Source organism: Grampus griseus (assembly GCF_964374135.1).
Source record: "Grampus griseus genome assembly, chromosome: 15".
Taxonomy (NCBI): Eukaryota; Metazoa; Chordata; class Mammalia; order Artiodactyla; family Delphinidae; genus Grampus; species Grampus griseus.
The window spans coordinates 51691978-51705551 of record NC_139009.1 but is presented as its reverse complement, the minus strand read 5'-3'; the positions used below and the strand labels follow the sequence as shown (position 1 = coordinate 51705551).

Below are 13574 nucleotides of genomic sequence, written 5' to 3'. Positions count from 1 at the left end.
AAAATCGTAGCACACTTGAATGTCTCAATAGAACTGTTACAAAAAATAGCCCAGCCCCTCTACCCCCCGCCAGGGATGGAGGAGGGGTCCTTCTGACGCAAGTTTTCTGGACTGTTCTTCAGAGATGCCCCAGGGGCTGAGCTCCAGTTCCATGGTGCCCATTGGCTTAACACACACTCCTATTGGCTGTCTGCCTTCCCAACACCACTTCACCATGGACCATGCACCTGCATTTCCCAAAACACTAACTTGACCTAGAATCCTCCTCTTTACGATCTGTTTCTGGAAGAACCCCAACCAAGGGTAGGATAATATCTTTTTATTTTGATATAATTATTTTAAAAGAAGAGGTGGTTGAAGTTGGTACCAAGATCAGAGTTACTGATGGCCTTTCAATAGAATGGTTAGGAAAGCCAATTTGGGGAAGGGCTTGGATGATGAGCTAGAAGAGAGTGTTAGTTGAAGACAGGCTAGCGATGGGCTGTATACAGGATGGTAGGATTCCAGAGCAATGAGTGAGCCCATGCTGACACTGAGGATGCAAGTTCTTCATGTGGCCGGCTTACTGCTTGCGTAGGATGAAAGAGCATTTCCCTGATACAGGGCAGCTGTCGGGAAGCTGCAAGCACCATTGTTCAACCGCCTGGCCCCTGACTTCGAAATAAGCCCTTGGATTACAATCAAATTAAAAACTCTACTTCTGCTGCTTCAGCACAATCAATACATCCCCTTTCACAATGCACAACAGACAGGAAGAAAACAACTGCCAAAGCTCAGAAGCCACTACTATGGTTGCTTGGGTGAAAATTCCTAAACACAGATTAAAGTGGAGAAGCAGGAAATAAACCCAAACAGGGCTCCATCTTTCAAATAAACCTAAATGAGGCTTCATCTTTCAATTTAAGGGCATACACACACACACACACACATATACACACACTAATGCAGTACTTCAATTATTCTAAGATGTAATATTTCATTTTTTAACACCCCCACAATTGAGGCATATTGTACAATTGATACAAATCATATTGGGCTTTTTAGTGGTATATAAAAAGTACTGAATCTTACAATTAATAAATATGGAATTTCATATGTGATGTGAACAAACAAGATTTCAGGGCCTCCTTAAAGACAAAAGTGCCTCATTCTTGGCCTCTACCTTTCAAGATATTAAGGGCGGGCTTCCCTGGTGGCGCAGTGGTTAAGAATCCACCTGCCAATGCAGTGGACACGGGTTCGAGCCCTGGTCTGGGAAGATCCCACATGCCATGGAGCAACTAAGCTCGTGCACCACAACTACTGAGCCTGCGCTCTAGATCCTGCGAGCCACAACTACGGAGCCTGCGAGCTACAACTACTGAAGCCCGCGCGCCTAGAGCTTGTGCTCCACAACAAGAGAAGCCACCACAATGAGAAGCCCGTGCAGCGCAGTGAAGAGTAGCCCCCACTCGCCGCAACCAGAGAAAGCCCACGCACAGCAATGAAGACCCAACGCAGCCAAAAATAAATAAATAAATACATTTATAAAAAAAAAAGATACTAAGGGCAAAAAAACTTTCAAGTGTATTGAGACCTAAATAAATCATGATAAATATTTTAATTTTTCAGATTGTTAACCCTAATTAGGTAAAGCTCAGTTTCAAAATTACTTGGCAGATGACCCTAGCATTTAAAAAATAAAACTAATATAGAATTAACATAAAGGAAAAATGAATTTATCCTATAATCTAGACAGCCCAGCACATGAAGTATTTACTTTCCTGTTCTAAACAAGAATTTTTACTTCATCTGACATTTTTCTTAAGGCAAATCACAGAAAAGTTAACTTTTGGCCCAAGTAAAGGCTTCTTTCATTTAAGCTTTCCTGGAAGTGAAAATAAGCCATCCTTTACCTTCATAAATGCTTTCTTCCTTCCTGCATCTAAGGGAAACAAGATAACCCAAAACATCAGACTTCCAGACCATACCAATCAGGAGTAGAAAAGTAGTAGGTGGTCACCCTTTGGGTGCCTTTAATTCTGGATTCAACTTCAAGTGAGACTCAAACTTCCTGCCCTTCTTTTCCATTCTCTCTCAACCAACTCAAGAAAGGAAAGCAGGGTCAGGGATGGAAATGAGCCATTCTGGTCTCTTTCATCCTTTTCCTCTTAAGGTGTGGTTGGGTTTATGAAAAGTCCAAACTCTGGCAATGCTCATTTAGCCTTTTTGACCCTCAAACTCAAAAACCCTCAAACTCAAAAACAACATGACTTGGCAGTAACCATGAAAAAAGGTCCAAAAAGCAGTTTCCACTGAGGCCTCAGTTATTGAACAGTTCTCCAAGAATGAATTAGGCTGTGATGCTTACATCCAAGAGATGGAAGCTCAGGTGAGAATCCAGCTCATGGGCACCAAAAGCCCTTGCACGGGATCAGTCAGTACCAACACTGAGCCCAAGCATGTGGAAAGCTGTAACATCTAGTATCCCTTTGCTGAAAAGGGTCATCCCATGAGGTCGATGACCAGTGTTGTGGGCTCAGGTGACAACTGCATGAGAGCTTCTGTCAAATAAAGAAGAGCCAGAGAGCATCTCACCCACCAGACATTGTCAGCACCAAGGACTGATGTTCGAATAATGGCACATGTCAAGAAGAGGCTCACCAAAGGCCCTCAGTGGTCCTCCAAACATGTTTCAAAACCTGCTACATCTCTTCTTTCTCTGTAGACTTGAAATCTCAGTGAAGGAGACTCCCTAAAAGAAAAAAATTAAATCTTCCTCAGAGGAGAAATCTATTACTTAAGAACACATGGTCAAGTTACATGGACACAAGCAATTTGTGAACCAAATGCCTATGAATGCTCTGAGAGCTTCATTACTCGTCTCTAAACCTGAGGTGGTGATGTGGCCACCACCCTCTACGCACAACCACTGGAGCAGAGAGATCAGATGCAGGCACATAAACCCTTTAGAAGGACCAAGCTTACAAATCTTCAAACCCATATCACGTATCTGTGCCCTCATACTCGCTCACATGTATGGCCTCAACATTCCCACTAGGAGAGGACAGTGTGCTACATGTTCTCACAACACTAATCCTTCTGTTTTTGGAGTTTCATCCAATGCCTACTTGTTTTTAATTGAGCTTTAGCAGTTTCTTCTCAACAAAAGTCTAGGAAAGAAACTTGAGTGGTCAAAGCTGCTCCATGTTTCATCACCGTGGATACAAACCCCAAAATGGACATGGCTTAGGATGATAGAATCTTTAAGACGCTGCTCCATTCCACTCACTCCATTTTCAGTGAGTATAAAGAGTTAAATCCTTTATACTCACTGCAAGTGGAAGCGTAAATAAGTATTCATACTCCTCCCTAAAGACTCTACATGGGAAAGCACTTTTAAGAATTTTAAATACAAAGACAGATGAAAAGGTATAGTTCAATATTACTGTAATAGTTTCTGGGGGAAAAAAATGGCCTATTTGGGGAAAATGTAATTAAATGCTGGAAACAGAGATTATAGGTTACACATTACACGTGACAATTAAAAATATGGTGACTTTATTTCCATCTTCTTACAGTCCCCAGTATCACATCTGGTAAGAATCTTCATATCTATAACACAAAAATGTCTCAAGAAAGCATGTTACAGGACAGTATATATAAGCAACAGTTTGGCAGAATTCTAGTTCATATCCCCCCCAAAATTTTTTAATTCAAAAATAACAATTAACTTTATTTAACATATGTTATACTTACTACTTAAAATACCATGCTCTAGTTAAATAATTAATCAACAACACTGTATACAAATAAAATATTACACAAAATATATTTAAGAAAATGTTTTGGTATTTGATCTGAACAATAAATAAAAACACAGGCACTTCTACACTGAAACAGGAAAGCAGTCACTACTCAGGATAATAATTTTGTGTAAGCAACACGTAATCATGTGGCAAGAACAGAATTCTGCAGTTTTAAACTGACAAACCACTGATAAAAAGGTCTGCAACTTCAATCTTTTCACTTAAAGTTCAAAAGTTACATACGCTTTCCTGGTCCACAATGAAAAATCATAAACACAATATGGTTACCAGGGTCAATTCAATCTTCAGTTTGAAGATTATGGAATCATACTCATTATTTTCAAATACTAAAAAAGAGAGAACTATCACGATACCACCCAGCAAATGAAATACAAGATAGTTAAGCTTCCTCCTTATTATGACCAAAAGACCATAACAAGATAAACTGGATGAATGTCACACGGTGATTCCCATTTTGCAAAACTGATTAGATTAACCCAAGGAAATGTTGGGGCAGCAGGAAATTTCAACAGAAGTTAACTTTTCCAGACTATTTAAAAAATTCATCCAAATTTCATGAAATTAAATGTAATTCCATTTCACAAAAAGCATTGAGTCATATATAACAGTGTCTTTGTAGCCAGTAGGTTTATGAATACCTAAATTGCAGATAATTCACTCATTATAATAGGAAATAGGATTACCATCATATGAGGGCAAAACAAAAATAACTTAACACGATCAGATTCCAGAAACATGATTTCAGATGACAAGGGGGACAAGTTAGAAAATAATGACCACTAGCCAGCAGGAAGGGTCAGAACCATTCGTCCTGTCATATCCTACATAAAAATTAGGATCTTCTGCTTTCCCTCTTCAGAAAGTACTACACTGAAAGGTTTAGAGGCCCTCATATGGATACTACTCATAAAGGCAGTTTTGATGGTTTTACATAGAAATTACCTCTAATGTGAGAGAACACAACATGGGAACTATTCGAGATACATCTTTCTATGCAAAATTTAGTTTTGTACATAATTTAGCAACTTAAATGAGCATTTTGCAACCGAGACCAAATATCAATCATCTCTTGAGGTTTTCTACTATGTACCAACATCAAATCTACATAGGAACAAATGTTATTCCTGTTTTTCTCTTCTATATCAAATGTCCTGAAGCCTTTGTGTTTCTCTGGAACGAGGCCAAGTTTCTGAAGGCACATTCCAGTATAAACGTCATCGATGGGGTAGAGAAGGACCTGGTCAGTTACATTGTATAGCCTCAGGGCCAGGTGGCCGGAGTACAGGAATCCACCTCCCCCTGCATAAGGTGGGTAGACGCCGGTGTAAACAACTTCCGGGATGTAGTACTTGAGTTTCTTATCCCGATGAGGTCCAGCATTGTGAATCACATCACCTATAAACAAATCTTTGGCTTTGTTCTTGGATAAGCTATTCAAGTAATTCAGGATGTGATGGGTGTTCACAAAAACATCATCATCACCCTTGAACACGAACTCAGCATTTGGGCAGGAAGTGCTCACCCACCTGAGAAAGAGTACTTCTTTCAGAGATAAGTTGAAGAAGGTGTCTCTGTAGTTCCACATAAGAATGTCTTGGTGTTTCTCACTCTCAAATTTCAGCATATCTGAAAGGTCAGGATGGTTGTCCTCTGGGGAGGTCTGGCCCAGTAAGAAGACTCGCACCACTGTTTGGTTCCCCATATTGGTTTCTTTGCCCCAAGATTCCCGAATTGCTTGCCTTCTGTCGAAATGTGAAGTAAGGGACTTAATCGCCAGCAATAAGAAGGGCTTCTTTGCACACTTACCAGGTTGATCTATAAGCAGTGAATAATTTCGACATCTCAAATACAACAGAAAGTCTTTAAATCTGTCTGGCAAACTGTCGAAACCTGAAACTACTGATGTGACCCTCAGGTCAGGTTCACAATAATTCAGATGGCTTATGTTGGAAAATCCGTATGCTTCCCCTGTCTGGTTGGCTAACATGTTCAAAATGGGATTGTACTTCCTGTTCAGCTTTTCTTGTTCCCTGTTCCAATATGCCTTGGGAGGGTCAGATATCTTCCAGAACTTGTCTTTGGGTATTATTACTTCCCCTTTTCCATTTTTTTCTTGGCTACTGCTTTTGGAGACTTCCACAATCAAATAAATGAAGACATTTACCATCATCAGGATTCCCAACAACTTTATTCTTCGACGTCCAACACTCATTTCTCATATCTGAAATAAAAGAGAGGAGCATTGTATTGATTAGATTATTATTAATTGCATTTGCTCACATGCCACTTGCCTCTTTTATGTCCCCCGGAATAGCGGTTTAGAGCACAGATTCTAGACTTGCACTGCCTGGGTTCAAATCATGGCCCTATCATCCTAGACTCAAGCTCTGTGACCTTGGGCAAGTTGTATAACCAATGTCTCAGCTTCTCCATCTGTAAAATGGGGATACATAACCCATTTCATAGGACGGTTTTGAGAGCTATATGCCTTTATATGTAAGCTTTTAAAACAGTGGCTGGCCTATAGCTAGCTGTGTATAAATGACCCTTAACGCTGTGGCTGTTTTGGACACTGGAGGGCAAAGATATGCATTAACTAGATAATTCACAGGTGCTTCAACTTCCTTGCTTACACAAGGACATATACAAATCAGTGTGCTGCAAACGGATGTGCTCACAATTCATAATAACAAATACAGTTTATATTTGTTATTATGGACATACCTGCACACACACATAACTGTATTTATGTGAGCTGCAACATGTGCAGTTCCATGTCATTTACTTTGATCCCCTATTTTACTCTATTTTTTTTTAAATGGTGGCCACAACCTTGAATTGTTTCCTGACCTTCCATTTTACAGATGGGGAAACCAAGGCAGAAAGATTAAGACACTTGCCCAGGGCTGCAGGGTTAGGAGGTGGAGGAGACACTAACCACACTGAATGTTCAGAGAGATGAAACCAGCTTCATACCAGCTTCATCCAAATCGCCCACAACTGAGACCAACCAAAATGTCATCAACAGAAGTTTGGATTATGAAACTGTGCTATATTCATACACTGGAACAACCCCTAACAATAAAGAGGAAAACTACTGCTACAAGCAACAACAGTGTAGTGAGGGAGAGAGAGACCTCAAACTCCATTTATGTTAGGTTCAAGAAGGCAAAATTAATCTAGGCCCTAGAAATCTGAAAGTGATAGGGGTAGGGGTTTTGAATGGAGAGAGTCAGGAGGGGCCTTCTTGGGTATAGAAATATACTGTGTATGTCTTGATCTGGATGAGGTTTCATGGGTGTATACATTTGTCAAAAGTCAAACTGTATTCTTAAGATCCCTGCTGTTTATAGCAAAGAAGGAAAAGAGAAATGAAAATGACATTTTAGTGAAATATCAAAGGCCAAGAATAGATTTCAGGCTGTAGGCAACAGAACAAAGAAAGAGTAATGAGATGGTCTGCTGGGGTTGTAACTGCAGAGTTCTAACACTAGTGAGACAGATGGCCCAAGAACAACCAGTTAGATAAGCTTGACATTAAAAGACAACCCCAAAAAGTGGAATGGCAATACTCGGTAAAGAATTTTCTTATCAGGCTGGGACCTCCCTGGTGGCACAGTTGTTAAGAATCCGCCTGCCAATGCAGGGGACACGGGTTTGAGCCCTGGTCCGGGAAGATCCCACATGCCACAGAGCAACTATGCCTGGGCACCACAACTACTGAAGCCCGCGAGCTCTAGGGCCCACATGCCGCGACTACTGAGCCCACGTGCTGCAACTACTGAAGCCCAGGCGCCTAGAGCCCGTGCTCCACAGCAAGAGAAGCCACCGCACTGCAATGAAGAATAGCCCCCGCTCGCCACAACTAGAGAAAAACCCGTGCACAGCAACGAAGACCCAATGCAGCCAAAAACAAATTAAAAAAAAAAAAAAGAATTTTCTTATCAGGTTAATTCTACAGCTGAGAATTCATCCTCAGAAAAGAATCCCAAAGAAGTATTGCTTCTCAGGCAGGGTGCATTATCTTGATACAGGGAGCCTCTGAAGAAGGTATTGTTACTTTTATTCCCATTTTATACCTGAGGAAACAGATTTAAAGAAGTAACTGTGATAAGGGCAGAGCTGGAATCCTAGCCAAGGTGATGGGGGTTCTAAGACCACCATGTCAAATGGTAGCCACTCTTCTCTGACCTCTAGAACAAAATGGGTTTCTTTATTGGGGGGGAGGGCTGCAGTTAATAAACATTGATTCTTCTAAAATTTCAATACAAAATGTGAAAGTTCAAAAAGGATGATGTGAAGGAAACAGTTTGGTATCACTGGAGAAGCATAGGATTTTTTTTTTTAATTTATTTATTTTTGGCTGCGTTGGGTCTTCGTTGTGTTGCTGCGCGTGGGCTTTCTCTAGTTGCAGTGAGCAGGGGCCACTCTTTGTTGTGGTGCACAGGCTTCTCATTGCAGTGGCTTCTCCTGCCGCGCAGCACGGGCTCTAGGCACATGGGCCTCAGTAGTTGCGGCACATGGGCTCAGCAGTTGTGGCTCGCAGGCTCTAGAGCGCAGGCTCAGTAGTTGTGGCACACGGGCTTAGCTGCTCTGCAGCATGTGGGATCCTCCCAGATCAGGGCTTGAACCCGCGTCCCCCGCATTGGCAGGCGGACTCCCAACCACTGCGCCACCAGGGAAGCCCTGTTTGTTTTTTTAAAATTGAAGCATAGTTGACTTATAACATTATATTAGTTTCAGGTATACAATATTGTGATTTGCTACTTATATAGATTATACTCCATACAAAGTTATGATAAAATATTGACTATATTCCCTGTGCTGTCCATTACATCCTTGTAACTTATTGATTATGTATTTTAATCAAGGGTAGTGTTTATTTATTTATTTGTTACTATAAGATTTAAAAATTCACTGGGTTCTAACAAATAGTTTCAAGGCAGAAGTATTTGCCACGCTGAGAATGCTGTGAAGTTATCACTATGTTGAACAGCCCAGATTAGATCAATGGGAATTCACAAACTGTTTTGAGTCTCTTAAAATCTGTCCAGTAGATCCAAATCTAGTTGCTTGTATTTATCACTGCTAAATAGTTTCGGTTAAGGACATATAAGTAAAAGATGTTTTTATAAAACCAGTCCCTACACCATACCTTCCACTCCCCAAAGCCTCTACACAGCTAGAGAACATGGCAGATGATAAAGTTATGTGGGTGCTCTCAGCTCACCCAGGTAAGCAGCCTCCCATCACCACTCCATTCTCCCCTCACTTCTCAACCACTACCCACCCTCCAACCCTCAAGAATCCCACTACTGAGGTACCAAGAAAGGGCCTTCTTAAACTTCCTCCAAAGAAGGCGGTAAAAAAAAAAAAAAAAACCCACAAGATATTCCCTACTCCTTATTTATAGGTTTAAAGGGCCCCAAGTCACACACAACCTGAATAATCCATAAGTCTATGGTCCATGCCCTCCTTAGGTCAGCTCCTTTCAAGTGAGCCTCTGAGCACACCTTTTATGCAAACTGAAGGCCAGTACATCTTCGGCACCCTAAACCTCTTTGTTATGGGTCTGACTTGCCAGGACAGGAGAGCTCAAGTGGACACTTGGAATGTATTTGTGTGGGTATCTGATACAATTAAAGAATTAGTCATCTTATTAGCAAATAAATCATGGATAGTTTTAAGTTGGTTTTTTTTTGGCCTCCAGATTCGAGACAAAACACTTTCCAAAAACAAACCATTCTCTCTAAATTAGGATAACTTTCCTAAAGCTGAAGTAGCACTTGACCCAGTATCACTGGTCTTGCCCTTCATGTGAACAGGCTGAAAAGAGGACAAGGAAAAGTATGAGGGTGAACAGAGAAAGACTACAATGAGCAAGAAGATCTGGAAGGAAAAACAGCACACGCTATGAACAGCTAACTACTTGGCAGAAATTTTCAACTCAGAAAAGGAGTCTGGATCAGTAGACTATTCCTGAAATTTCTACGGTAAAACAGGACAGCTTAAGAGAGAAAAAAAGAGAGGCACAGTACTTTTACATAACGGGTCGTGAAACTGTAAGTTAATTTTCCTAGGAAAAGATTCAGGGTGAATAATATAATTCCAGATAAATGAGCCAGTTATGCATCCAGACCTATGGATACCTGCAATCCAGACAGAACCATCTGAAATGACGGTGTGATGTTTCGTATCATGAAAAGCAACAATCCTTCTTTCAGGAATATTTTGAAGAGTGCATTAAGCTTGCTGACCCTGGCCAAGGTTTCCAGCTTTATCACGGCAATTCAGGCTTTTATTTCTGCCATCAAGACCCAGCCAGGACCTCCCATATTCTCGGCCAAGATAGGGCTTTGTGGCTCTCAAAGGGACACCATCCTCACCTTGTTTCAAGGATTCAAGTCCTTGATTCAAGGATTCCAGAACATTTCCTGTCCATTTCTCATTTGTGCCCCCTCAGGGAAGCTGAGAGGATACCACTTTACCAGGGAGAAAAAGAAAGGCTCCAAGAGGGTTATAACTGAGCTGCCTAAATGTCACCACAGAGTTAAGAGGTAAGGGCAAGATGACAGAGTCTTCTGGCTCCTAATCCAGGGCTTTTGGGATCTCCTCCTTTTTCTACAAGCCGTGGCCACATTCTTTTAACCTGGTCCAGGTCAACAGTGAAGTCTCAAGGGCTGGCTCAAGGCTGAAAAGACCCAAAGCACTGGGTCATGGTACATTTGGTTGTTACAAAGACTTTCCAAAGAAAGGGAAATTGGAGCCTAGAAGCTCCCAGCCCCACTTCTGACAAGGGGCCAGCCTTCCTTTTCTAAATTCCCAAACGTGCAGCTTGGGCTAAACTCTTACCACTATTTCTAAAGGGCATTTCTTCCAAACCAACCTGAGAAGGAAGGGTGGGAAAACCACCCAGATTCTCAATTATACATTTCCATCGAGTATAAATGTCAACTTTCATTTGTGACCGAGGCACAGTCCCTCGCATGAGAACTAGACTCTTACAATAAACCAAAGTTCATGGAAAGGAGGATAAAGCAGTGACCTCCATAAAAATATCTGTGGGAAAAAGCTCTCTGAATATTTGACTAAATATTCCCATTACAGACATAAAACCAATTCCGTGTCCTTTTTTGAGCAGGAAGTTACATTGCTCAAAAAGAATTTTGAGTAAGAAAACCTACCCTGAAGCTAGAGAAGATGTTATACAACCCTCACTGTGAAACACAGAATTTTTATTGTAACAGAAATAGAAAATCCCATATGCAGACAAAGAACAACCTTAGCTTTCACTTTGTACTTGGAAGTAGACTCTCCCCAACAGAGACTGAACAGTCTTAAAATTTCTAAAACACTTCAGTTAATTTTGTTTAACAACAACTTCCTTCTTTATTTTGCAACTAAAATATTTAGAAAGGTAGAGACACACACAAAAAAATTTGTGTTAGCTGAAAATGGATTATAAAATAGTACAGATGCCATGCTTAAACTATGTGAAAATCCAGATAAGATACCACACAGAAACAAAACCGGGTTAATCAGGGTGGTAGGATTATAGGTTATTTTCATATTCTTTAGTGCTGCCACACCATCTTCCCCCTTCAGCAGCCTCTACCACTCACATCTAGACTGCCTGGGACGGGGGCTGGGGCACGTCACACACAAATCCTAATGCCAGGTCCCCATTTCTAGAACCCACATCACTAGTCTGGGCCATGGCCCCCCAGTCCCAGACACTCCAGCCCTGTACTGGACCCTGCGGTGTTCAGCACAGGCTCTGTCACAACATCCATCCCTAGATCACTGCACACCTTTCCGTGGGCCCGTGCTCTCTGCCTGAAGCCATCTATCAAGAGGACTCCTCAAAATAATAGTAAAATATGAACACTTAGGCTTTATTTTAATAAATACTTAGGTACCACTGGCTATGTGCCAGGCACCAGTGATGCTATGAGGCAGATACTCAGAGAGGAGATTTAACTTGTCCAAGGTCACACAGCTGGCAGATGGCAGAGCCAGGATTCAAACCTAAGCGGCTCCTCCTAAAACTCCAGCATCTGAGTTTTAAACCATGATACAAGTGAACACTGCAGCACAGGCTTAGGACGTAAGGAGCTAAAAGGATGATGGTCTGATTTTCAATGGTTAATCTTCTTAAAAGATTATTTTAAAAACTGTTTTTATTTAAAATTTTAAAATATTTATACATCTGAACCCTCAAAACTACCATCAGTCAAAGTCAGATATGAGAGGTAGGGCAGGGTCATAAGTAACATTTACTGAATGGCTCTTCTGTAGTCATTTCGTTTCCCAATACGCAATCTAAACAATCCCAATGTTTCATTCCTGGACACTAGACTGGGAACCACTAAAGAGGATGGTCCTAAAAGGTTCCCTCCAGTTCTGAAAGTGAAGCGCTGGCCAGAAGACATTGGAATGTGGCCACTGACAGCCACAAAGACCCATTCTCACAAAGCTCTGAGTCAGAGCCTGACTCCTCCACCCCAAGGGACTCCGGCATGCTAGGCAGACAGCCACGAGTAGCTGGTCAGGGACAGAACAGCAACCACACCCGGACCCAGTCCAAAACCTGTGCCCAGGACTGCCTTTGCCGCCCACACCCCCAGTACCAAAGTGAAAGATAAAAGAAAGGCAGCACCTTCCTGTAATCAGGAAATGAAATGACCAGCCACCCCATCTAGTCACGCTGAGGCTTGGAGGCAAGAAATCCAAGTTCCTGATTCGGTCACGGGAGTCTGAGCAGGCGGCCTCCGTGTCTAGGGGTGTCCTGCTTCCTGCTCACTCTCCTGCACAAACGGGACCCACAAATCCTCCAGGAGACAAAGAGCCCAAGCCCACTGCCATACCACGGGAGCAGGGGACGTGTACGTCATTCTGCCTGCCCAACCTCCCCCATCCTCCCTCCAGAAGCCTGGTGAGAGTGGCTAAATCCTTACTTCCCAGGCTTTTAACATCTGTTGCCTGGTCCTTGCCAGACTTTTCCAGATTCTGCTCAGATAAAGAGACAGGGAGAGCTTGCAGCTAAGTGGGGCCACCTCCCAGCGCTCAGGGCAGACAGTGGGGTGGTGATAAGGGTGTGAGTGCAGCAGCTCAGTGGGACCAGAAGAGCTGGGCCATACCTAGAGCTCGTTCCTTAATGGGAGCAAGAAGCCTGGCCTCGGTTCTTGCCTGGGCTGGTGCCGGGGAACCCCAGGATTCCCCCCACAAGCTCACCTAGAAGCTGGCATGAAGCGAGAACATGCGTCTGACTGCTTTCTGGTCTGTAAGTCCTAGAACAACTATCAGCTAAATTCAAGGAATTTGTTTCATAGTCATTAGCAGTACCCTTCATGTTCAAAATTTAAAGGGAAAAGTACATATGATGAATCTATTTACCTACATTCCCCCACAGGTGACATTATACATCAAAGTGTCTATAGGACGTGTTTTGGTCCCCATTGATTATAGTTCCCCCAAAACCCAATGTGGCTGATTTTCTCAAATGGTATTTATCATTTAAAATAAAATCAATCACTAAGTTCATCCTTTAAATAAACATGCATAGAATTTTCAGAAAAGGAGAAAGGAAAATTTAGTAAACAATGACAGGGAATTAACCCTCCCAGAGGCCATCCTGCCCCTGCCTTTAGTAAAACTGGTAAGAATTTCAGATCTTCAGTGTATAAGATTATGTCATTATAAAACAAGGCTCGTAGATGTTTTGAGGATGGAAATGTTCCAGATCCATAGTTAGTCTGGTACCCG

The 13574-nt window shown here is 42.0% G+C and overlaps 1 protein-coding gene across 1 annotated transcript in view; it reads right to left on the bottom strand.

Annotated features, from left to right (window-relative positions):
* Window positions 1-3523: 3523 nt before the first annotated feature.
* The window catches only part of B3GNT2 (UDP-GlcNAc:betaGal beta-1,3-N-acetylglucosaminyltransferase 2), a 30701-nt gene continuing 20650 nt past the window's right edge, over window positions 3524-13574 (bottom strand). Inside the window, exon 2 of the mRNA XM_082672167.1 lies at window positions 3524-6030. Within this exon, the coding sequence (XP_082528293.1) occupies window positions 4828-6021 (1194 nt within the window). The 5' untranslated portion in view covers window positions 6022-6030 and the 3' untranslated portion in view covers window positions 3524-4827. The remainder of the gene's footprint in view (window positions 6031-13574) is intronic.